The following is a 27306-nucleotide window of genomic DNA, read 5'->3' as shown; positions in this document are numbered from 1 at the left end:
TCAGACATGTGAATAATTAACGAAAATAAGTGATTCCGGCGCAGTTCTAGACACTGTATCGTCTATGGACGCTGGAAAATTAAATTGAATGTTTCTTCTGTTCTAAAAAAAAAGTTAATTGGAAAAACATAAAATAACCCATGGTTGTTAGAATGATCAGGGTCATGAGTGCCGAAATAATTTTTATTTTATTTTGTTTTTACTTGTAGATACTATTAGATTTTAATTATTTTATTACTGTCATTGATCTCAAGGCAGATTAGCTCCTGGCCCTAAGCATGATTAGTTAGGGTGCTTTTACAAGCTTCGATAATGCGTACGATTAGGCTTTTTTTTTGTTCACTACCGGACTTGAGCTGACCATGGACAAGAGATCTTTGTTGTCGGATCTTGCCGATTTAGACGGGATAGTTTGACATGTCCCCCACTTGTCTCCCAAGGGGGAAAATGGGGATTAGACAGATATTTTGTTTCTTCCAAACATAACGGAGGAGTCGGAGAAGATCGATGTTGACCAGATGATCATTCACCCAACAGCTATGTTATGGATATGACCAGTTTTAGATGAAAGGGCATCCGAACCATAGAGGTAGCCCATACTATAGGGCCTTTAGGGTATTCTCCCCAATTTAATGGTTGGTGAGAACCTTTGCCGGGATCTTATCTGCACAGGTGGAGCAATGTTATAAGCGGAAAATGTGTTGAGTTATGAAAATGGGATCGAGACACCAGGACCTCTTGTTGAGGGTGATTAGGAACATGTTGGTGTCAAGCAGCACCTGCAAGGAGCCTTATTTTTATCTTTGTTATAGGGCCTTACCATCATTTTTATATGCCACTGTTTAGGTGCTATTGGAAGTTGAGGATGATGATGGTGAAGGGAGGAATGATTACCAACTTGGTATTGTGCCGATTATAAAGGTCGTTCTGCACTGTGACTTTCATAGCACTATCCTGCCATGCAAAGGGGCACTATCCTGCCATGCAAAGGGGCACTATCCTGCCATGCAAAGGGGCACTATCCTGCCATGCAAAGGGGCACTATCCTGCCATGCAAAGGGGCACTATCCTGCCATGCAAAGGGGCACTATCCTGCCATGCAACGGGGCAGTAGTTGTCTCTCCTATGACATTGTCAGTTACATAAAGTACAGTTACATTGCAGTAGCATTGAGTTGCGCATATTGTACAACTCAATGCAAACCTATGGAAGCGTCTGCTACAACTTTAGACTAGACTCATCTAAAAGAAAACAAATCCTTTACCGCCATGCTGAGATGATAGATTGAAATGCATGGGGGAGAACATGCAAAGTGGCTGGCAACTGCTACATTGGCATATTCTGATAATTTCAGGATCTGGTTTAGAAGTAGGGAGGGCAGGTGCATGGATTTTTTGGCAGATCCAGACAGTAGAAACTGTGGATGATTTGCTGTTTAGCTATCCAGAGGGTTATATGAGGTTGGAGGTCTATTAACTTCCCCTCCTAGGGCTGGCTCGTATTCGGCAGCTACTACCAATATGGGCACCCTCTACCGGCCATGTATTTAGCTGAGGACATCCTGACACTTGTACCCTCTCTCCCTAGAATGGCGGTACGGGTTGCCTAAGGGGTTGATTATAATCAGTCCATATGAAACCATGCAAATATATCTATGTATAGCTGTACTGGACTATTTTAAGCTATGGGCTGAAAAGGAATGTGATATATCTAATATTGCACAATACCATGATGCAATTGTGCCCAAAGGCACAGGGAGGGGTATTGTTCTGGCCAAGCCCATGGGTTATAATGGCAACAACACATCTCCAGCCAAGTTGCCCCACTTCAAAGGGACCGCTCCTATGTTAATTAACTAATTGCTGTGTAAGCAGGAAATGCTCATCAAAGCTGTTGTGAAGTATCTGTGCTCACACTATAGATGTGTATGATGACAAGATACGTCAGTTCTGAATGACCACTGATAGGAGGGACTTCATCTAGGATCAAAAGAAACTTTGTGAAATCGTCTATATATTGTGCAATATTGCAGCTGATATCTGATAATCTGTCATTACCCGACAGCATTATAGATCAGGATGCAGAATGGGGTCAGATAACAAATGCTGGAAGCCTGGACTGATCATAGAAACGGGGTGCAATGAAGCCGAGGGCAAGGGGGTCAGTCTCTACTGGTTGGGCCATCCATGGTGATCTAACTGGATATGGAGGCTATGTATCATGAATGTGTTTATGGTCAAATTGATATTTAGAACAGATTTTTCAATCTGATGTTTTGATGGGAATTGGACCATGTAGAGCAAAATAATAAGACTTTCCAGTGATCATAATTCATTGATACTGTATACAGAAAATATCTGTGCGGTCACCCAATCCGAGCCTTTCTCACACAAAGACGATAGATAGTAATTTTTTTAAATAATTTTTACATAGTATTAATATAGCGCCAACATATTTTGTAGCCCTACATAGAGAGTGTGCCCACATTGGTTCCTGTGCCAAGCTGATCCCTATAAAGGTCCATATATCTTGCTCCAAGCATGCACGAACAATCTAGGGCCAATATTTTATCAGAAAATTGATTTTCTAAGCATATTTTTATGGATTGTGCAAGATAACCAGGAGGAACCCATGACAACATGTAAAGCCTATGCTTTGGTTGGTCTTAAAGAAGACCTCCAATGGAAACACAATTTTCCATGTCTGCTTTCCCCACCTGACTCTATACCAAACTACACTTCTTTTATGTATACTGTACTTACTTTTTGAACTGCTGTCTTGCCTGAGATTTAAAAAAGTCTCCATCTTGATTCTTAGATTTCCCCAGCTTTCTCTTCCTCTCTGCTTTGCTATCAACCCCAAAATGCTTCAGCACAGCATCACAGGACCAGCTAAAGACCATACCATTTCTGCATGCTGGGGGACACCGTGATTATCATTCTTTATATATTCTTCTAAATCAGCTGAGAAATCAGTAGAATACAGACAGGGGGGCTGCACTGTATTCCTCTACATTATACCTGTGTGACAGGAACCTGTTTAAGTATCAGTGGTAGCTGATGATAGAAGTTTCTGTCCGTCCCCCCCGTCCCCGCCGTGCAGCTAGTTTGGTACAGGAACTGCTGAAGCCTGTGATGGGTGATCTCCCTAGACTCAAGTAGAGAAAGTAGTCACCGAGCCTGATTCACACTGCTGATAAGCAACCATCCCAGTCTGATATATAGAGATAAATAACAGGTGAGAGACTGACACATGGAATATCATAATAAAAGCACATGGGAAATTGGCCGGAGGGTCCCTTTAAATGCATGGTCAACTTGCGGCAAAGCAAAAACGCTAACCACCGGACCACAGCGTCACCAGAAGGCCTCATAATGGTGAGTGAGATGTTTTCCATCCCTTTGTCCTCAATATTCATAATCGGCAGGTGTTCAGGTGTCTGCGTCCTAGTAACTAGATCTTATAGGATCGTATAGGACTCAGGGCCCCATTTCCCTTTGGTTTTTTCAAAGGAATGGGTATTTCCACTGATGTTGTAAAGGGTTTATACAATGTGTAATGTTCACATATGAGTCTGTGGACTTTACCCTCCTATTTTTATAGGCTGATAAAGTCCCTGCTGCTCCCTGGTCAGGTACACACGTATCCTTTATCCTCAGTATGGCCGCCATTAATCATTAACCTCTTGATGGTTGATGTTTAAAAAAAAGTTCTCACTTTGCCTCCCTGGTAAAACCTGTTTTCGCAGGGTTGTAGGATGCAGATCTATTTAACCCATTACGTTTCAACTTTTTATTTATTGCATTACAAACCTAAAGGCCCAGTTGACACAGCGGTTTTTGGCGCTGTTTTTGACTCGGAAACCCCGTAAAAAAAAAACGGCCGAATCGCTTCCCGTTGATTTCAATGGGAGGCGAAGGTCTTTTTTTCCCACGAGTGGAAAAAACGCTTGCGGGGAAAAAAAGCGACATTCTCTTTCTTCCCACGGTTCCATTTATGACCTCCCATTGAAATCAATAGGAGGCAGAGAAAGCGTTTTTTGCCCGCGGCGTTCAATGACCGTGGCCGAAAAATGCGGCAAAGAAAGTGTAGGCAGGTTTTTCTGCCTGCAATAAAACTCTGTGTGAACATGCCCAAACTCTTCCTATTGTTACGGTTCATTACAAAAATGGTCAACTTTGCAGCCGGTTGTGCTCTGGCCCCATAAACGCCTCTCCTGTCTCGGTCACTTAAATTCCAGTAAGATGGAATTCTGCACGACGACGTTGTCCATTGTCTGGCTGCAAGTTACTCATTCAACAACCACACTGTCTGCATAAAGTACCATTGGAATTTCTTAAAGGGCCAAGTTCACAAAAAATATATGTGAACCTTATTGTGTAAAGTCTATAAAAGCTGCAAAAATGTTACCCCATTTCTATAGTTTTCAGCTTTCGGAGCAATCATTTAGAGATTTGTCTGAATATTATTTATATTGTCCAAGAAAAATCTGCGACTGAATCGGGAGCATGTTATCAACCAGCGAGGAGGGGCTGACTGCGCTGTCCTTCAATGGCAAATCCCCATGAAGAAATATCTCCAAACATATAAGTTATATATATAAGTTTCTAAAAAAAAAGCAGACATAATATATAATTTGGATTTTAATGTGATTTTGTATCTGAAAATATCAATTATCGGTGACAAGTAATGGTGCTTTTGAGAAATACATATTACAGGACGTTATTGGGATCAATGCAATATAATCCATTACTGATGTGTGCACTTAAGAGGGAAGTCCTGTAAGACATATCCGCTTATGGAGAAGAATTAGAGAAATGCAATTACATAGTCAGCAAATATTGTTATTTTCTTTACATTTCAGTTCATTTATTTTCTGTATAGTGTAGAAAAAAAACATCTATTGCTACCTGGAAACCACCAACAAGCAGGCAGAATAAATTATGGTTCCATTTACCCTACTGCTCTACTCATTAACACATGCACATCCATGTAGTCTTATACTTGCCTATATGACATAAATAACAGACATGTCAACAGGAGCTTGCTGACGGTTTCCGGGAGCAGCAAAGACTATTTTAGGTCGCACAGAATACAAACTAACTAAAAAATAAGTGAACAAAGGTAATGAGTGTAGACGTTACGTTTGCTGGCCTTTGTGAAGCCATAAACCTCCATAAATAACGATACCTATAAACTGTAGAACTGGGGTTCAGGAGGGTTTTATTCCCATGTGGTTTAATTTGTCATCTTGGTGGCATAGTTTGAGCCCCGTGTGGGGAGGGGGTGTGTATATCACTCTTATTGCCCACGAGTTTAACTCTTTATAGACTGCACTGCCGGGCAGCATTTATTAATATCATAAAAGAAGTGGCAAACACTCAAACACCGCTCTCAATGTCTCATGGCTATGAATTCATTATGAAACACAATAAATGGTGTTAAGACTCCCTGAGGACGACTTCTGTCAGCACTCGTGATTGGTCGATCCTAGCTGCCGGATAAATATATACAAGCTCTCAGACATATGCAAACTTCCTCTATTGTTTATCTTCAAAGCTCCTTGCCACCGCTCAGCCATCTCTATACAATGAGTCAGTCAGGACCATAAATATTTAATAGCCATATATTGTGTAGGAGGGAAAAGGTGCGGCCAGCACAAGTGCTAAACTGGTAATGGGACGATTCAAACCAGTACGTAAATACCAAATATGGTGCCCAACTGGGGTAGACATTTGTAGCATATGCCCACTTCTCTCTGTTTACACTGTTGCAGTTTGTTACATTGTATCGATGTAAGGCCTGTACGGTGGCACACGGAATGCCTACATTTCCATATTACGAAGCTTCAGGCACTCCATGTGCTGCCATATGGTGCCCGGTGCAGTCCATATTGCCCCTAAAAGAATACAGATGCCATATGAATGGAGGTACAGTATGGGCCCATAGATATCTATGGCCGCCATTCTATTGAATCTGTGCAACGCAGATTTATAAAACAGTCATGTGCATGAGGCCCAAGAAAGAGCCATCAGCCTGGAGTCCAGAACAGGAGAGAGATGGGTGCTGCAGCTGTGTTTTGGTTATAAAGGATTGCTTAGATAAAAGGGTAATTAAACTTTAAAAAAATATATAATAATTTAAAATGTCACACCGCTTCATTTTAGCAATTGGTGGGGGTCTCAGTGCTCGGACCCCCACCGATCAAAACTTCTGATATGTCACTATGACATGTCAAAAGTTTTTAAAACTTTAATTACCCTTTAAGAATTAGTAGCTTTGTGATTAAAAAAAATTCCGCTAGGTAGGACTAGGTCAGTACAGGTTTTCAGCCTCTGAATGTGAATAATTTAAAAAAAAAAAATTACCAAAAATGTTTCTATTCACTGACAGCAAGCAGAGTCCTAGAAAGTTATATAAAAAAGGGCCTAATTTAACTGGCCTTCTTGACCATAGCAACCAATCAGAGTTAAGCTTTCATTTTTTCTAGAGTAGTGAAAGTTTTCTAACTTTTCATGATACAATGTTGACGCTTTATTTACATAGGACTGGATAACGCCTTTAGATATATAAAATTGTTGTGTGGTTACGTAGCTGCAGTTTTAGTGGAAATGTAATAAAACCTCCCAGAATCATTAGGAGAGATTTTTCAATATTGTCGTAAAAAGTACAAAAAATCCCTAAAACACATAATAAATTGTAGTGCATGTACTCCGCTTTTTGGCACAATTTGTTCAGGAATTCAGGGGCATTTTACTTAGTAAATCTCCCTTATTGTTTGAAAAGGAACAGTAGGGTAAGGGTTAAATGCCTTCTGCGTACCATGTCTCTTCTTATCAGTGAGATACTAAAGTTTCAGTCCAGAGGGAGGATGAAATTCCTGGTGTGTTGTCTCTCCCCCTCCCTCGGTTTGCGGTGATTCAGACCTGGCCACGTGAGCTGCGGGCGCTGATGTCATCGTCTCACCTGAACCGGTTACTGGGAAGTTTAAAAAATGACAAAACAAACATCCTGGAAACTCGAATCAGAGTGAAACGCGACAGTTTCATCAACAGGTCCCAGGAATGGCCAAATATGGACAGGGAATGCGACAGGTGTGATCGGCCGTCATCCGCCATTCCCTCCGCACATTCAAAGAGACATAAACAGGAAATAAAAGTTGTAGTTGCCTTTGTTTAGGCGCGGGCTCAGCGTCCACTAATCTTAACCCCAAACCTACTCTTTGGTGGGTAGTTTATTACGAGATTAGTGTATTTGGCCACTCTATACCACTAGGTGTATTTGGTCATAGTATGGCTCTATTATGTAAGTGCTGTATGCCACTAGGTGTATTTGGTCATAGTATGGCTCTATTATGTAAGTGCTGTATGGCACTAATATGTGGGTACTGTATGCCACTATTATGTGGGTACTGTTTGACACTATTATGTGGGTACTGTTTGACACTATTATGTGGGTACTGTATGGCATTAATATGTGGGCCCTGCTAGATGGCGAAGATGTACATCAGTGCGGATGTAGCTGATCTGTCCCAAATCCCTTCACAATCACATATAAGGCCTAGGTCACACACAGTTTTTTGCAGGCATTTTTTTTCCGGAGTTGCGATTACAGAGCAAAAGTCGCAACACTTGGCTTTCTGTATTCATATACTGTGTTTTTTTAATTAAATGGGCAAAACCCGCAAAAGAAAATCAACAAAAACGCAGCATTCATTGACATGCTGACTGATTAAATTCCGCACGGCAGGTCAATTTTTTAACGTTTACACTGTTTTTTTTCCGCGGCGTTGACGTGAGATTTTCTAGATCTCATTCACTTTGCTGCTACTGTAAATGTTCCGGAATTTCCGCACACAATTCCGTTGCGGAAACTCTGCAGCGTTTACGCTACGTGGGAACCCAAGTCTAGAGCGACAAGATCCCACAATATCGCAGTTCAAACTCGCATGCTATATATGTGATATTTGTCAGTGGGGGGTATTCAATTTGTTTTACGCGATAATGGCATACGTACGTGAAGCCTCGGCCTCAAAGGGATGCCCGCAGTTCAAATAGAAGATAGAGGTCTCAGCACTTGGCCTGGGTGCTGTGGTCGTCTCTTTAGCAGTGTATGGTATGGTGGTATCTAGGCACTGTGGTCACTATTGCCGTATTATGGCAGAATTACCGGTACTGTACTTCCCATTTACTTTTTTTCCCATCCATAAATGGTAGTTGGGCCCTCCACAGATGTTCTTCTGGCCCTGGGTTACACAAGGACCCTTCCTGCAGAGCATTGCAGCTCTTTTACTGGCAATAGAACGGTTGAATTATTGCTGTAAATTGATATCTCTTGACGTGTTTTGTTGCTTTTTTTTCTTTTTATGCTTATTTGTAATTGTTCTATGTAAATGGCCGTTTGGATAAGCCTGTAATTGGGGCTGAGTGTGGTTACCTGCTGAATATTGATACTGGTGCCCGCTCTCTGGGTGTGCCTGCCCTAGGCATGTAGCTTCATTATCTGTAACTGCTTGTTTCTGCCTGTTTGTATTGCTTGGCTTGTGTATCAGTGGGTGGGGAGGGGGAGGCCAGTCCTGTTCACGGAGCTGGCATTCTTTGCCGTTTGCAGATTTCTGTCCTGTGTCTGAAACAATTCTGTGTTACGTCTCCACTTTCGTTATTCCAACCCAAGCACCGCGTGCAATAAGATGCCGCTGTTTTATTGATTTTCACATATCGGTGAAATGTTATGTGGAGCTTTGTAAGGCCTCTCCGTTATAGACGCGATGGCGGTCATGTAATCGGGAGGACGGTAACACATCTCGGGGTTGTCGAGGACTAGAAACACATGGCTGCTGTCTTTCAAGAACAGTGCCGCACCTGTCCACAGGTTGTGTGTTTTATTGCAGCTCAGCACAATAAAGGCCCCATTACACTGGCCAAGCCAATTCTGGCCGGTGCAGCGAGCGCCGATCAACGAGACAGCTCATTGATCGGCGCTCGTTTGCTCCTGTCACAAGGAGCTATGTATACACTGGGTTGAGAGATTAGGATGATGGGACCCCCCTTTATTAACAGAATTGCCTAATACAATATTTGAACATAGGTTTTTTTCCCCCAACAAACCCCTTTAAAGAGCATTACCCCCTGAAACAAAGACAATCACCTCTTACTAGTGTATTTATATCTGCTTCTGGGAAAGCTGGGTGACAATAAACATGGCTCCACAAGGGTAACCACCCAGCTTTCCCAGAAACCTGAATGGCAAATTAGTTGGCCATAGGCCCAATTCACACGAACGTGGTTGTTTCCACGGACCGTGTGAAGGGTCCTATTTTTTCACGCATCCCTCCATAGACTCTAATCTATGGGGAATGCGTGATAATGCGTCCCGCAGAGCACGGATGCACCTTGGGCGTGAAAACGACCTTTTTTCACGTCCAAGATGCGCAACGCTCGTGTGAATCCAGCCTTAGGGTGAATTCACACGCAGCAGAATTTATTGCAGACATTTCTGGGACTGTGAATAAGAATGGAACTCCTTTTCAGTTGCAGAAATTTCTGCAACAAAATCTGCCGCATGTGAACCCACCCTTATAAAGTAACACATCACCCCTGCTCATATTGCTGCATAAAAGGCAGTCCAGGACCAGGGTGACAACCCCTAATAATTGTGGTTTTCTCAAAGTACATTTTCAGTTGTGCTGTCCGAACTTGCATGTTGTGACGCACGGACCCTTGAGAGGTTCGTTACGGTTTCTTAATTGTCTTGAAAGCGTTGTGTCTATATGCCGCTGTTTTACTACTGATTTCTTCCATTGGGTGAAGACGCCGACAACACAATATAAATATTGTTTTAAGGGGTTTTAAACCTCTCACGAAACGATAGAGATATTTTCATAGAGGTTATTCCATTGTATAGCGCTGTGAATTCCTAACTTTAGTTGATAACAGTCGATTAGGGCACATGGACCAGGTATTACGTGGTTGCCCACAGGCACTATAAGATACAATAGGCAATGTGCAGACGCCAGCAGCTTCCCCTGATAACAGCTGATCACTGGGGGTTTCATCAGTTGGACCCCCTACTATCAGCTGTTTGCTACATATGAGAAAGGCGTTGTTTTTAACTGTGAGCAAGTCTCGGTCTGGTATGGGTTCTGGAACAATAAAGGTCCATTCACTGACAGCAAGCCGGGAGCTTTCAAAATGGTGTAGGACTTTAAATGGAAAGTTGAAGACATTTATTAAGTTACGCTAATGTTTAACAGCAGCCATAGGTGGTCCGAAGTGTGATACCGTACATTTCTCATACAATGTGAGACGTTTTCATGCTTATGTCGCATTTTCTCTGATACAAAAATAAATAAAAATGGCGTCCAAAAGGAATTTTATATACAGGACCGACAGAGGTGCAGCTTACAATGTTCTCTTTGTGATATCACTGATTGCATGATGACCTTTGGTCTCCAGAACAAATTGATGCTTTAGTGACCTCTTGATATTCACAGTTAACCCCGGGACGCATAAATCACAAAGAGTTTCGGGGTTCTGTCTCCAAAAATGTGACCAGTCCTGTCAGCTACACCAGACGTTATAAATAAATCACCTTTACGTGACATCTCCGCCATTAAATAAAAAGGTTTGCATGATAAATGAGATACACTAAAGGCCCTTTTGCACGGGCCAATTATCGGGCAAACGCTCGTTCCCGATCATTGCCGCGTATAAACAGGACAACGATCAGCAGATAAACGAGCAAACGCACGTTCATCGGCTGATTGTATCATTTATGTAGCCAAAAATATTATCGTTGTCGGCATCACATCCCCCGTATATACCGGAAGACGCGCTACCGACATGATAGAAATGTATGGGGACGAGTGATAGTAGTAATGATAATTATCCCCATACAAAGCTCCTTGTGAATGGACCAAACGAGTGCCGATCAACGAGCTGTCTCGTTGATCGGCGCTCGTTTACACGGCCCACGTCGGGCCATATAAGAGGGGCCTAAGAGTAGGGCAGACAAGGATGTGTACAAGGATACGTGTGTCACCTTGGCACCCCAACAAATGACTTGAGACAACTGCAACAGCCCATCAGCTGTAAGAAAAGTTAGGTCTGTGCATATTTTTAGTCCCTAGGTGTAAACAAGAATTGTTCTATTCACTGACAGCAAGCAGATGTCAGGAAAAAGGTGAGGAATTGATACACAAAGTATATTATTACGTTTCCGAACTTTTATTTACATAAAACAGGATAATGCCTTTAATAGGCCGCATCCTCATGAATAATGATGACTTCCAGGTGACAGGTGCGCTATAGAGCGCCGCCACCTATGTATAATAGGAAGATCAGATCTATTTTACACGCCTCTCATTCATATATACCGTAGATATTTTGTTACTCCCCATCATTTTGGATACAATGAACTATTTGTGCGCGCCCAGAAACTTTCCCTGACTGGATCTTGTTTCGCTCTCTTGCAAACGCTGCTTGATGCCATTAGATCACCGCAGGCTTAACAAAGCCAAGACAAGTGGAGCATTGTGGCCGCGACGTGTCTTATTACAACGGGGAGCTTTGATTGGGGTGTCAGTTTACACGTGTACGGACGCAGGTACATAGAGATTGTGGTGTCACCGACGCTGCGTTTGTTGTCCAAAAACAAAATAGGATATGAGAACTGGCAGAAGAGTTATTCAGGATGAATCAATCCAATGTCTGCAGCTGCTCTGTCCCCATGACAACACTTCCTGTTCTGTGCTCTATTGTTTTAGACTTGGAACCATTATGTGTATCTACATTATTTCATATATATACAAGTTGGCTTGAAAGGCGGCAGATATGTGTATGAAGGCATTGAGGTGGATGGTGATTTGTGTCCACAGTGTCGCCATGAGAATGTAGAAATAGAGGAGCTAAATAGATTCCTAAATATGATCGATGAGAGGGTGAACAGCCTATATGCTGGCAGGAGCATGGTCAGTGTCTCAGTAACTTTTTGGTAATGTTATAGCGTCTGAATATTATTTCGCTCGATTAGATTGCACATTTAGGCCTTATTCACACGAACGTGTCCGTTTTGCGCACGCAAAAGTTCAGTGTGGCATCTGTATATGGTGCGCGGCCGGCATCATTATGACACTCTGTTTTTATGTTACGAAACAGTAAAGGAGGAGGGGCTTTTATGTTTCCCTTCACTTTTTTAACAACTGTAGCGCAAATCACGCGCGTCACCCGGAAGTGCTTCCGGGTGCCGCGCGCGATTTGCACACACCCATTGACTTCAATGGGTGCGTGCTGCGCGAAACACGGGCAAGTATAGGACATGTAGTGAGTTTTACGCAGTGGGGGCACACTGCGTGAAAATCACTGACAGTCTGAACGTCCCCATAGCCTAACATAGGTCCGTGCGAAATTCACACGCTTATCACGGACGTAATATACGCTCGTGTGAATAAGGCCTTACACTGTGTTTCCATAAGAATCTATTAAAAACTCGCATATGCAACTTGCAACTATTTCCTTCCTCGTCTGGGTTGTACGTTATGAAATATCATTGGGTGAGCTGGAGCACAAACCACAAGGACTGCAAAAATGTAGTGGCGTTGTCAACAACTTACAGTCCGTGAAATCGCAAGTGGCGACTTCTATTGTTCCCCATGGGGGGGGGGGGGAGTCTCAATCGGCCTCGTGACTCAAGAATAATAAGCCTGACTAATTATATAGTGATATATCGCTTACAGCTGCATAGCTAAGCAGGTTTGTCATTCAGGAGTCTGGGAAAGCTGGGTGATAGTTTGTCATCCATTTTGGTTGGTGGCATAGATTTCCCGGAATCAGATTTGGTAAAGAAATAGATGAATGGCTGAGCTGCAGCACCATGTACGGGTGCTTGATGTGATTGAAAAAACAATAAAGGGGCCGTAGATCACGGCCCCTTTATTTTGCTAATTGGTGGGGGTCCAGGATGTTGGTCCTAAGAATAGGCCGTCATTTCATATCAATGGATAACGCCTTTAGATTTCCTGCACACATAGGGGGAGATTTATTAAAACTGGTGCAAACGAAAAGTGGAGTAGTTGCCCATGGCAACCAATCAGGTTTATGCTTTCATTTTCAAAATGAAAGGTGGAATCTGATTGGTTGCTATGGGCAACTACTCCACTTTTCCTTTGCATTCATTTTGAGATGTTTTGCCCCATCGTTTTACCCATCCCCCATTAACTGACAGTTTTTTTTTTGCTTTTTTCTTATGGTACATGCATTTTTTAGGGCTTTTTGGTAGCCCATTTTTTTTTAAAAAAAAGTGTGTTTTGGTACCTGTGTTTTTTTTGTGTAGCTTTTTTAAAAAATATTCCTCTCTGCATCACGGCACAAAAATAACGGCACAAAATATGCAAGACACGTTTTTCAGCCAAGACAAACAAACTAACAATGGAGGTCAATGGGAGAAAAATGACACTAACTGGCTGGAAAAAACACCAAACCAATCCCTTACTGCGAATGCAAAAAAAATTTAAATACCGCTTACTCAAAAAACGCAAGAAAAAAAAACCACTACCAAAATAAAATCTGCATTTTTTTGTAGTGCGTTTCAAATTTCCCTATTGACTTCCAGCTAACATCCTGTCTGAAAAAAAAACGACAAAAACGACAGGAAAAAGGCACAATAAAGTGAATTCCCCACTATTTCAAAAGATTGCAAAGTTTTTCCCTGCACAGCCCCATTTACCTGAAGCTTCGCTGTGCAGAGATACACCCAAAGGGGTTTCTGCCCCTTTATTCTCAGTATCATCGGGGTTACCATTGGTCGGACCCCCATCAATCATAATTTTAAACCATATCCTAGAGATATGCCATGACATTATATAATGAGAATGCCCCTTTAAGGATCCAGCCCACAAAATGGCTACTTCGAGGATGTTGAAGGACTAAATAAACAAGTGCGACAGGGTTTGGGAATAGACAAAGTTTGTCTCATGCTAGGGAGAGATTCAGCATCCCCGAGGGACCCCCATTATATTCAGCATCCCCGGGGGAGCCCCATTATTACTCACTGCTATTGACCCAGAAAATATTAAATAGGATTAGCAGTAAGTGCGGAGCGCCCCCACCCCATGTAATCCCCTGATCGGGCTGTTGCAATTATCCGTCCATTTTAGGTGGACCTCATCAAATAATTATATATATTTCTCATCCGGGATGCCTAATCTTAAAGCCTGTATTTAACCTTCTTACATTACACCCCAGTCGTGATGCAGAGACAACAACAACAACAACAACAACAACAACAACAACGCCAATTGTAATTACGTCTTCTGTGTGTTTGACTGGAAAAGGATTCTGAGGAATTGTCACATATGGTTAAAAATGGCGTTCCTGGAAATTCTATTCAGCCCTTCTATCCGTTTCTGGGAAAGCTGGGTGACCACCAATATGGCTGCTACAGCTCTCACCCACTCAAAAACAAATGGCAAATCTGTCTATTAATACCAATGACATAGTGCTACATAACTAGGCAGATTTGTCATGCAGGACTATGGGAAAGCTGGGTGACAACCCATTTGAGAGATAAAACAGATATTACTTAAAAGACATTCTGAAGGATCTCGCATTTTTTAACGGGATCTATAGATAATCTAATGCAGGGGTCCCAAAACTGGTCCCTGGATGCGGTGAAACGACAACTCCCAGCATGCTTTGACAGGGGCATGTTGGGAATTGTAGTGTCGCAGCGGCTGGGAAGCCACAGGTTGCAGGCCACTGATCTGTTGTGCATGATGGTGGTGGTAGTGGAAGGGAGTTTGCAGCTTTGACTGGTGGTGATTAAACATATGTGTATGAGCGCTACTTAAGGACGTAATTTTCCGTTTTTTTACGTTACGGGGTGATGGTCCTTATATCAAGGTTATTGCTTGGTATGGCCGGCAATGTTGCAGCATGTAATCGGTCGAGTAACACCTAATGATAGGGAGTAAATTTAGACAATAGAATCCTGTGGTAAGGGAGGTGCTGGTTTCATGTAGTTTAATAATAGCAGGATCACACGCGGCCCGGTCACGCTGACATCAGTCCCCGGCGATGGGGAAATCCTTTCATTGCTTTCTTTTCCGTTTTTATTGCCAAATGGAAAATAGGGATTTCTTCAAGAGGACCCGTCACCTCTCCTGACACGTGTGTTTTTTAGTAAATACTTGTATTCTCCAGGAAATATCAATTCTTGGGCACCTTTCCTTACCACTTTGCATTGTACCAAACCTCCTGGAAATGTTTGACTAAATTGACAGCTGGGTGTTACTATTTCTATTGTCAAAATGGCGTTTCCCTACATCGATTGATCAGTGCCATAGTTTTAGACTATTTTGGGACACACCCTATTGACAAGGGAAATGGTAACACCCAGTTATCCATTCACTCATACATTTCCAGGAGGGACAACAGAGGAACGTGACAATCCAGTCTTCTAAGAAAAGGTGGTTATGTCATGGGTAATTCAAGTCTTTGCTAACGCAGACATTTTAGGAGAACTTTCAGATCCTATTTAAGTCATCTATGGGCATTTTGGTATTATTGGATGGGCACCACTGCAGCAATATTACGTATGGAACTATTGCACGGGCACTGATAAGTTGCTGGTTCAATTGTATGGGCACGAACAGGGCTGGCATTACAGTATTGGTGCTTACTTGGCACAGTTGCCTGGTACTACTATGTGGCTGCCACTATTTTTGACATCAATATCTGGCTGTTATTACTGTGCTGGCACTACTATGGGCATTACAACGGCTTGTCCCTGCAGGGTGACTTTGTGTAGACATTACTATATGGCACAGTCTAGGGGTGTCACCTGATTGAAGATTTGGCGAGAATATGAATGAATTGGCATGTGCCAGTCATACCCATCTACCTTCCCGTGTGCTGATGTGGATATTTTACTAATGAAATACTATCACTCAGTCTCTGATCAATCTTTTCTGTTTTCGTTTCCAGTAAATTTTGAGAAGTGTGAGGCGCAGACGGTGATAAAATATATCTCAGAAGACCCCAATTTCCAAGTCTTTGCAGACGGTTCGGTCGCAGTAAAGAATCACTTAAAGCTTCATACACTAAGACAGTTCCAGGTCCTTGCATTTCATGAGAAGAATCTTCTGTCCTCCACCACTGTGACACTGAAGAAGGAACATGGTCACCACAGACAGGTAAGAGGAGCTTATTCTGGGAACAACCCATAATTATACTCTAGAAATTACATTTTATTCCGCCTAAGTTTTTCTAGTTTTCAAATAACAAAGGACACCTATTTTAATTATTTTCTGATTTATCACTGAGATGGAATGGTAGAGAAGTTAGTGGGGGGGATCAGTTCACAGACACTGAATTGATCTAAGTATGTGTTAGATAGATAGATAGATAGATAGATAGATAGATAGATAGATAGATAGATAGATAGATAGATAGATAGATAGATAGATAGATAGATAGATAGATAGATAGGAGATAGTTAGATATGAGATAGATAGATATGAGATAGATAGATAGATAGATAGATAGATAGATAGATAGATAGATAGATAGATAGATAGATAGATAGATAGGAGATAGTTAGATAGATAGGAGATAGTTAGATATGAGATAGATAGATAGATAGATAGATAGATAGATAGATAGATAGATATGAGATAGATAGATATTAGATAGATAGATAGATAGATAGATATGAGATAGATAGATATTAGATAGATAGATAGATAGATAGATAGATAGATAGATAGATAGATAGATATGAGATAGTTAGATATTAGATAGATAGATAGATAGGAGATAGTTAGATATGAGATAGATAGATAGATAGATAGATATGAGATAGATAGATATGAGATAGATAGATATGAGATAGATAGATATGAGATAGATAGATAGATATGAGATAGATAGATATGAGATAGATAGATATGAGATAGATAGATAGATATGAGATAGTTAGATATTAGATAGATAGATAGATATGAGATAGATAGATATGAGATAGATAGATAGATAGATAGATATGAGATAGTTAGATATGAGATAGTTAGATATGAGATAGATAGATAGATAGATAGATAGATAGATAGATATATGAGATAGATATGAGATAGATAGATATTAGAGAGATAGATATTAGAGAGATAGATAGATAGATATGAGATAGATAGATAAATATGAGATAGATAGATAGATAGATATGAGATAGATAGATAGATAGATAGATAGATAGATAGATAGATAGATAGATAGATAGATATGAGATAGATAGATAGATATGAGATAGATAGATAGATATGGGATAGATAGATAGATAGATATGAGATAGTTAGATATTAGATAGATAGATAGATAGATAGATAGATAGATAGATAGATATGAGATAGATAGATATGAGATAGATAGATATGAGAGAGATAGATATTAGAGAGATAGATAGATAGATATGAGATAGATAGATAGATATGAGATAGATAGATAAATATGAGATAGATAGATAGATAAATATGAGATAGATAGATAGATAGATATGAGATAGATAGATAGATAGATATGAGATAGATAGATAGATAGATAGATAGATAGATAGATAGATAGATATGAGATAGATAGATAGATAGATAGATAGATAGATAGATAGATAGATAGATAGATAGATAGATAGATAGATAGATAGATAGATATGAGATAGATAGATAGATATGAGATAGATAGATAGATATGAGATAGATAGATATGAGATAGATAGATAGATATGAGGATAGATAGATAGATAGATAGATAGATAGATAGATAGATAGATAGATAGATAGATAGATAGATAGATAGATAGATAGATAGATAGATAGATATGAGATAGATAGATAGATATGAGATAGATAGATAGATATGAGATAGATAGATATGAGATAGATAGATAGATATGAGGATAGATAGATAGATAGATAGATAGATAGATAGATAGATAGATAGATAGATAGATAGATATGAGATAGATAGATAGATATGAGATAGATAGATAGATATGAGATAGATAGATAGATAGATAGATAGATATGAGGATAGATAGATAGATAGATAGATAGATATGAGATAGATAGTTTTTTGTTTTTTTTAGATAGATAGAAAGATAGATATTATTAGATATTAGATAGATAAATAAATATTAGATAGAGATAAGATCGATCGATTGATTTACTATTCTTGTTTTTTTATCTTTCCAGTCTGAACATGGCCACCACCACAAAAACTCTGAGCACAGCCACAGACGACAGAAGAGAGACTGGGTGATTCCTCCGATCTCAGTACCTGAAAATGAAAGGGGTCCATTTCCCAAAAAGATTATTCAGGTAGGTTCTACGCAAACAGCATTGCTACAGATGGAATATTATGTACTTAGCTGCCGCGTCCGCTGTGTTCTACGGCTGGGGCCTATACAGTGCGTAAAGCTCCGCGAGATATGGCCTTTACATGGAGGTATACATATTCCATTGAAGTACTAGGACGACTGGACACTTATAATATTAGATATATTCCTTCTCTCCTATTGTAGATTAAATCTAGTAGAGCCGACGAGACGCGGGTATTCTACAGCATCACAGGACAGGGAGCCGATACTCCACCCGAGGGAATCTTCACCATGGAGAAATCAACTGGCTGGTTAAATGTCACCAGGCCTCTGGACAGAGAAGAAATCCCAAACTACAGAGTGAGTTCATCATGAAACATAACTCGGAGGACTGTGAGAGTGATGTTTCCATGTGATATCTGATGAGTATTTGTATTTCCAGATATTTGTTCATGCCGTATCCGCAAGTGGAGATAGAGTGGAGAATCCGATAGACATTATTATCACAGTCACGGATCAGAATGATAACCGTCCATACTTCACCCAGCCAGTCTTTCAAGGCACAGTGGCTGAGGGATCCAAGCCAAGTAAGTAGCCTGTATATCATCGTCTCCATAATCTAGGACCACACTGCTCACAACTTGGTATAAACCCTAAGAGTAAGGCCTAGTTCACACAGAGTTTTTTGCAGGCGGAAAAAATCTGCCTCAAAATTCCTTCAGGAATACTCTTTTGCCGCGTTTGCGGCCGCAACCATTGGGCGCTGTGGGCAAAAACCGCCGTGAAAAAATGCTTTCTCTGAAAACCCATTAATGTCAATGGGAGGTCAGATACGGAAAAAATAATTGGCGAGTGTAAAAGGATCTTTAGTCTACAGGGCGACTATTGTACAACAGTCACAGCAGATTTTGCAAGGGGTGGACTGACTATTCAGCATTAGAGCAATGTCCGAGAGCCCATAGCCCCTCAGTCAGAAGCATTAACTTGTTAACGACCCGCAACATAATAGTACGGCGCAGGCAAGAGTCCTTAGATGACTTGAGCCAAACTAGGAGAAACCTCTGATCGCCGTCATTTAACCCCTTGTATGCAGCGATCAAAGCTGATTGCGGCATTCAAGGAGAAAAGCAAAGTAGGGATCTATGCCAATACCTTTAATCGGTAGACAGCCCAGGGTCATAGGACTGTCTGTTTATGGTGCCTGGTATTGGGGCATACTTAGGAATGTGTACATACTTCAATATATATATATATATATATATATATATATATATGCAAGTACATTACAGTGTAAAAACATTAGTAATAGAAAAATCCCTGGCGTAAGATTTTTTCCAATTAAAAAGTTATGGAAAAAAGTAAAAAAAAAAAAATATATATAATTTTTTAAAAAATATTACAGAGCAGTTACAAAACATCAAATAATGTAACCATATTTCATATCACCAGAACCGTAACAATCTGCACTATAAACCTATAACAATATTTAAGGTGATTGGTGATTGAATAAATTAATTAAATAAAAAAAAATATCACTTTTTCCTGTATTTTCATCAAAATATAAACTAATATAACTTAATTACTAACAAAAAGAAAGTACAAGGCTGAAAAAAAACAAAGCCTCGTAAAAAGCACATCAACCTAAATTTAGAAAAGTTATGACCATTGGAGAGGCAAAAACTAAAATATAATCTTCTGGCCCTTAGGCTATGTTCACATCTGCGTCAGGGCTCCGTTCCAAAGTTCCGTCTGAGCTTTTCGTCGGAACGGAGGCCTGACTGATAGAAACGGAAACCATAGGTTTCCGTTTCCATCACCATATATTTTAATGGTGACGGATCCGGTGCCAATGGTTTCAGTTTGTCTCCGTTGTGCAAGGGTTTCGTCGTTTTGAAGGGATGACTAGCGCAATCGACTAGTCTTCAAGGGTTTAAAGTACGGGGTTCGCAACAAAAAATAAACTAAAACAAACAAAAGAAGGGAAACATAATAAACATCTTAACCCAGCTCCAGTGTATTCTAACTATAATGGGTGGCAAGGGTCCCATGTTGCCCGGGGGCCCAGACCACTCTTAATTAACCCCTCGATTTTGCTAAGGTTGCTTTTATACCTTGAAAAAGGTTACTGAAGTGTAACTTTGTCGCAGCTAAAGTCGCCATATAGCCCTGGCCTAATACAAAGGCTGCGTCCCAGTGCTCCTACCCCAGTCTGGTCTGCTGCATAGATTCACCTTTATATCCCTGTTTTTAGGTACGACTGTGATGACGGTGACCGCGTTGGATGACGACGATTCAGTGACTATGGATAATGGGATTGTCGCCTACAATATCACCAGTCAGGATCCACCATTCCCCTCCTCAAGCATGTTTGCGATCAATCCCCTTTCTGGTATGATCAGCGTTTTGCAAACTGGCCTCGATCGTGAGGTACGTGATTTTTATTGACGTATGCTACATTTCTTCCTTGACATGAAAAAGTTCTATATGTTTTATAATTAAATAGGTTGTCCAGGCATGGGGCGGTTTTTCATACTGATGAACTATCCACAGGATAGGTCATCCGTGCATGATCGGTGGGGGTCTGACAAACGGACCCCGCACAGATCCGATGCTGTGGCTGTCTCTGGGCACCGGGTGTATACAGTGGCCGGTGTCGGAAGCAGATGGCTCCGACCACAGTATAGTGGATGTGATGCAGCTGTGCTCCTATTCACTGAAGAGAATAGATGCAGCACGGCCGCTATACTATAACCGGATGATTTCTACCTCCGGCACGGACATCCGGTGCCGGAGGCAGCCGGAACAACTGATCAGTACAGTGTCCAGGTATCGGACCCCCACCGATCATATACTGAAGACCTATCCTATAAAAAGGTCATCAGTAGGAAAAACTGTCCCGTGCCCAGACATCCCTTTAACATATCTTACATTTTGTTATTAACATATTTTACATGTTTTTTTTGTTTGTTTTTTTCAAAACACAGGGTTAAAGCGCCCACTAGTGTTGTAAATGCCATAATGTATTTGTAAAACGAGTGCAAAAGTGTGTATAAGGGAAGATTTTACCCATAGCAATGATAAGATTCCAGCTCTCATTTTACTAAGCAGCGCCCTGATTGTCTGCTACGGCCTATTCACTACTTTTTATAAAACTTCCCATGTATGTTACACGTAAGGAATCATCATGGTCCTTATATTGCTTTCTATATGGGCTCAAAACGACACGTCCAGTAATAATCTTTAGGCAACAGAGTCAATTGTTGGTAGAACAACTAAGGCCCCATGCACACGACTGTATTTTCATCTGTCCGTAAATACGGATTTGTAGTCATCCGAAACTTATCCGTATATACGGAACGGTATCTGCAAATATGGTCCGTAGTGCATCCATAAAAAAGAGGGAGGCTGCAAATGATGTCACCAACATGTTGCATAGCAACGGTTCCATAAATACAGACTGTTTTTAGATGCACCTCCGTAGCCGTCCAAATTTAAGTAAGCGGCCATCGACTTCTATGGGAGAGTCTGTGCCGTAATTACGGCTAAGAAAAGGTTCTATAATTTTTTCAACACGGACACCTATCAGTAAAAATACAGAAAGGTGTCCGTGGTCAATAGAAATGAATGGGTCCGTAATTAGGGACGAAAAATACGGTCATGTGCATGGGGCCGAAGCAATTGTGTATACTTGTAGTTCTACTCATTGTTGCCCATAGGGGGCAGTATAATATCTGATATTACTGGTAAAGACATTCAAATTACTGTGTCATGCCAAAGTTTGCGTGGTATTGAGAAGGGCAACAATATTTCTGATTAGTTTGTATGAACTAAAGAGTTGCTGCACACACACACACACACACTAAGGCCTCACGCACACGACCACAAAAAAATAGGCCATGTCCTTATACGGTCCAGATTTGCGGTCCGGGCTCATTAAAAGCAAAGTGTGCACGGTCCGTGAATTGCAGACGGCCCGCGGATGACACTCCGCAGTCGTTGGTGCCATAATCACGGACCATGCATACAGCTCATGCCGTGTGCATGAGGCCTAACACACATACTCTTCTTGATAGGGGGCGACAATGAGCACAGGAGAGATTGTAGGCCAGAATTGTCTATCTCTGGGTTCCAAACTGCTAATCGAGAAATATAGAGAGATCGATATACTACCCTGGGTTGCCATTCACTCCATGAAACCCTTATACAATCCCCTGTGTGCATATATATCAGAGTATATACATAAAATATTTTGTACTTTTACAGAAATATCCTCAATACACTCTGATCGTCACAGCAACAGATCAAGAGGGCAAAGGCTTCGTGACTTCGGCTACAGCTGTGATCACTGTGACAGACACTAATGACAACCCTCCAATTTTCAATCCGAAGACAGTAAGTAAAGAGAAACCCACCCTTGTCACAATGACGAGACATTTTCTGGTAGGCCAGGGGTTAATCTTTTTTTCTTTTAATTTTCAGTACACAGAGCAGGTTCCTGAAAATGAGGTTAACTTTGAAGTTGCACGACTGACGGTCACAGATGATGACGCTCCCAATACAGATGCCACGATAGCGAAGTTCGATATCGTCAAAGGCAATGAAGCCAATTTTTTCAAGATCACTACCACCGAAGACAACATGGGTCTCCTGACAACTGTGAAGGTAAAGTGCCAACATTCTGCATCTTTATAAAGTAGCGGATGAGTTCACCAACAAATGTCACAAGCACTTATGTGAAATGTCACAGCAGCACAGATTATTTCAGAAAAGGGGTGCGCTGATCTCTTGGGCGGCAGTGATCACTCGTGATTGTAGGACACGGCTGCTTGTGACAGACATAATGTAATTGGGGCATGGAAACACGTGCGGAGTGATAGACAGGCAGAAAAAGAACAGCAGCACAAAGTATTTCAGGTGGGGCTTTGCTGATCTTTAAAAAGCCAGCACACTTCTCTGGAATATGGCTTTATCTGAGAATGTAATGTGACATACCTCCCTACTTTCAAGTATTGCAAAGAGGGATAACTGATGAGGCAAGCCAAGCCTCTAATCCCCGACCACCCACAAGGTATCGTGCTCCAATAGAGCCCCCCACATGGAATAATGCCCCCATAGCTGTCCTCACACATTATAATGCCCCATAGAGCCCCCAAACAGTATAATGCCCCACAACTGCCCTGCAAACAGTATAGTGCCTCATCATGCCCCATACAGTATAATGCCCCCATAACTGCCCCATACAGTATAATGTTCGCTAGCTGCCCCAATGCAGTTTACAGTTTATAATGCCCCCTTAGCTGCCCCTCATACCCAGTATAATGCCCCCACAGTGCCTAATAAAAAACTAAATACTCACCTAACCCTATTCCCACGACGAGTGTAGATTTCTCTACTTCTCCGGTCTGTGCTCTGTGTGGCTCGATGTAGATAGGCATGATGCATTGCGCCTGTCTGTGCCAGGCCGCACATGGCTGGTATTATGTAGCGAATGATGGAGCAGGGAGCTGATGGCTCCCTTCTCCACCATTGGATTCAACTGTATCTGCGTCCTGAGGATGCAGATACAGTTGACACCGGGACATAATACCACCGGGCACCTGTGTCAGCGGGACACCACCCGGAGTCTGGGACTGTCCCGCTGGAATCGGGACGGTTGGGAGGTTTGAGTGTTAGTACATAGTCACGTATTGTGCTATTTTTTACTAGCCATAATCTTAAATCACCTGATTTGCCCCATATAGCTGAAGCAACATTTCTTGTATTCCCCTGTCCACACATTGGGGTTTATTTTTAAACGCAGGTCTTTGATTTTATTTTGGAACTTGCACAGCTTGCAACTTGCAGGTTGTATAAGATTAGAAAAAAGAGTTAGCATTTTGTTCCAGAAACAGCGCCACTCTTGTCCATGGGCTGTGTCTGGTATTGCAGCTCAGCCCCCTTTTAGGCCTTAAAATATGGACAGTGCTCTTCGGTGCCAGGAAATGTAATGTATTCTTGTTTATTTTTGCAGGGGTTGGACTTTGAGGTGAAGAGGGAGTACATTCTGTTGGTAACGGCTACAAACAAGGCTAACTTTTCGGTGCCTCTCGTGATCTCCACCGCTACAGTGACTGTGAATGTTCTAGATGTCAATGAGGCTCCAGTGTTTGATCCAATACAGAAAAATGTTTCAGTTTCAGAAGATCTGCCGAGTGGCCAGGAAGTCGCATCCTATACAGCTCGGGATCCTGACAAGGCAATGAATCAAAAAATTATGTAAGTTGGTCTTATATTCCTGCCTAGATAAACCATTTTATCATAAATACCCTAAAACTATAGTTATATAAAGAGCCGGACACTGAGTGTTAAGGGATTCTCTTCTTTGGACAATCCCTGATCACAGGGTGTACCAAGCCAAGCTCTTGTGGTGAAAGGGAACATTTCTGATAATTGCGGTTCTCCACTTTGGACAATTCCAACCTGTTTGAAGGTTCCCTTGACAATAAGCTGATCACAAAGTGTCCCCCTGCTGGGACCCCCCAGCGATCAGCTGTGATCTGTGGGGAAACCTGACAGCAAGTGTTCAATTCCTCTGCAGCGCCACCACAGAGGAAACAAAGCATTACACAGTTTTGATTGAAACCAATGGGCTGCCCGGACGTGCCGGGTCCTCCAGATAGAGAGAGACAATCTTTGTAACTGTTCGCCACACTGGGTAATAGATGAGGGTCCTGAAGATTTGATTCCCCTCTAAATAACAAATTTGCAATAGGGTATTTTTGGGGCACAGCTATAGGAGGTGCAGAGGTAACAATCCCTCCCGGGTGTCTGAGAGGGCACAGAGGCCCTCCTTGAAACATAAGAAGACACCAGTATTATAAAGTGCACATGGTGGGTGGGGGGGGGGCCATGGCACAGATGCTTCGCCTCTTCTGTATTTCAACATGTTATGTAGCCCCAAGGATTTGGTTGGTATCTCAGTTGGCTTGTGTGTATAGTCATCAATCAGGGTCTTTATGGTCAATGGTCAATTGTCCATTGAAATCAATAGGAGTTATAGATATCTATGGGTGAAAACCGTGCAGGTTACAAATTCCAGTGATGAGGTTAAAGAACACGGTGGGTCATATCTTCATGGAGTCTCCTTCACACATTGATGATGGTCCCAGATGCCGGATACAATTTGATTTGTCATTAAAGTATTCAGGCTTGGTAGAAATGTTGGAAACTTAAAGGGGTTATCCAGTCCCTAAAAATTGATGGCCTACCCTCAGGATAGGCCATCAATATCCAATCATTCGGGGTCCGACTCTCTGGACCCCCCGCCGATCAGCTGTTTTGAAGGGGCCAAAACGCTCGTACGAGCACTGCTTTCCCTTCCTTCCTATCACTGCCGGCACACTTGTAGCGGCGGTTTGCAGTACTATGGACTTCTCCCATTGAAGTGAATGGCAGAAGGCTGTAATACTGTGAACCTCCGCTACAAGTGTGTCGGCGATTCACAGCACGAGCAGATAAGGAATGAAGGGGAAGCAGCGCTCCTACAAGTGCTGCAGCCCCTTCAAAACAGCTGATCGGCGGGGTTCTCGGGAGTCAGACCCCGATCGATCACATATCGATGGCCATTCCTGAGGATAGGCCATCAATTTTTACTGACTGGTAAAACCCCTTTAAGGTTGGACTGTATATATATTTTTTTTCTCCATCCTGTGCTCAGACAGGTCATTCATGATCTCGTATGTACTCTGCAGGTATTATATTGGTAATGACCCAGCTGGATGGTTGTCTGTGAACCCAGAGAACGGCATTATCACTGGAAATGGCCAGCTGGATCGAGAGTCGATGTTTGTCAAGAACAACGTATATAAAGCTATCATCTTAGCTGTCGACAATGGTAACTACTGAACGACTCTGAGTCATATATATGTATACCTGAAGCTTAGAAAATGGAAGCAAATGTAATTGGATGTTTCTTTCAGCCATTTGATCTCATAATTTATACATATATATATATATGTTACATTCAAGTTAGTAGGGCACATTTATTATTGTCTCCCAGTTCTGGCGTTTCGGGCGCCTATTTTCTTGGCGCATAATTTGTTGGCCTAATTTATTAAGGCGTGCGCCAGAAAGAACCTTGATCTGCGACATGTTCGCCATGTTAAGTCGCATAATTAGAATATGGCCTTGGATTTGTCAAGTTGTTAAATGCGCCAGATTTAACTCTTGCATGTGCCAGTTAGGTGGCGCAGAATACTGGTCTAAAGTATACCACCCAATAGGTGGTGTAAAGTAGAGAAAGGAGTCTCACATACGCCAAAATGCGCCAAACCTATCTAACAGCGTGCAAGTCATTGAAAAATTTGTCGCATCTTCAGCCTAGCTCCTCTAGTTTTAGGTTATCTTTCTATAAACCATTTTGAAGAAATCTGCCGCAATATGTATACGCATTCAAATGGGTTCTTTGATGAGCAGCTAAACCGCAATACCGGACACAGCCTGTGAACAAGAGTGGCGCTATTTTACTACATAATGTCGTTATAAAGATCTGACTACCTACAATAATTTATTAGCAGACGGGTTTTTATTAAAATTCAGAACAACTACTAAATTATAAAGGAAAGGTAACAACTTTGTCCAATTGTAAGGCCATAGATATGAGATATCTGTCAGCAGATCCTGACAATTTTGGAGGGATCTGTCAGCACTCCCATGTCCATAGCTCGGAACATACATTAGATTGTCTGCAGATCACATCGGAATTGGACGGATCAGTCAACAAATCGGGAGTTTAAAGAAGTTTACATGTTTTATTTAAATAAAGCTTAACATTCGCCAACTTGCAAATATACTCTCTATTTCTATTCCTCACCACTTTCAAGATCTCTGCTTTCTGTCAGTGAATGGATGAATTAATGTTTACATCCAGAGGCTGATCGTGCCCAACTGACACAGGTGCACGGC

General features: G+C 41.6%; 1 protein-coding gene across 1 annotated transcript in view; it reads left to right on the top strand.

Moving 5' to 3' along the window:
* LOC142661210 (cadherin-1-like) overlaps positions 1-27306 on the top strand; it is a 45232-nt gene that overhangs the window by 12539 nt on the left and 5387 nt on the right. Inside the window, exons 3-11 of the mRNA XM_075838544.1 lie at positions 15981-16189; positions 18239-18364; positions 18568-18723; positions 18806-18950; positions 20615-20790; positions 22627-22755; positions 22843-23025; positions 24374-24618; positions 26094-26236. Coding sequence (XP_075694659.1) covers positions 15981-16189; positions 18239-18364; positions 18568-18723; positions 18806-18950; positions 20615-20790; positions 22627-22755; positions 22843-23025; positions 24374-24618; positions 26094-26236 — 1512 coding nt within the window. The remainder of the gene's footprint in view (positions 1-15980; positions 16190-18238; positions 18365-18567; positions 18724-18805; positions 18951-20614; positions 20791-22626; positions 22756-22842; positions 23026-24373; positions 24619-26093; positions 26237-27306) is intronic.

The sequence above is a fragment of the Rhinoderma darwinii genome, chromosome 9 (genome assembly GCF_050947455.1).
Source record: "Rhinoderma darwinii isolate aRhiDar2 chromosome 9, aRhiDar2.hap1, whole genome shotgun sequence".
Classification (NCBI taxonomy): domain Eukaryota; kingdom Metazoa; phylum Chordata; class Amphibia; order Anura; family Rhinodermatidae; genus Rhinoderma; species Rhinoderma darwinii.
This window is presented reverse-complemented; position numbering and strand designations above follow the sequence as displayed.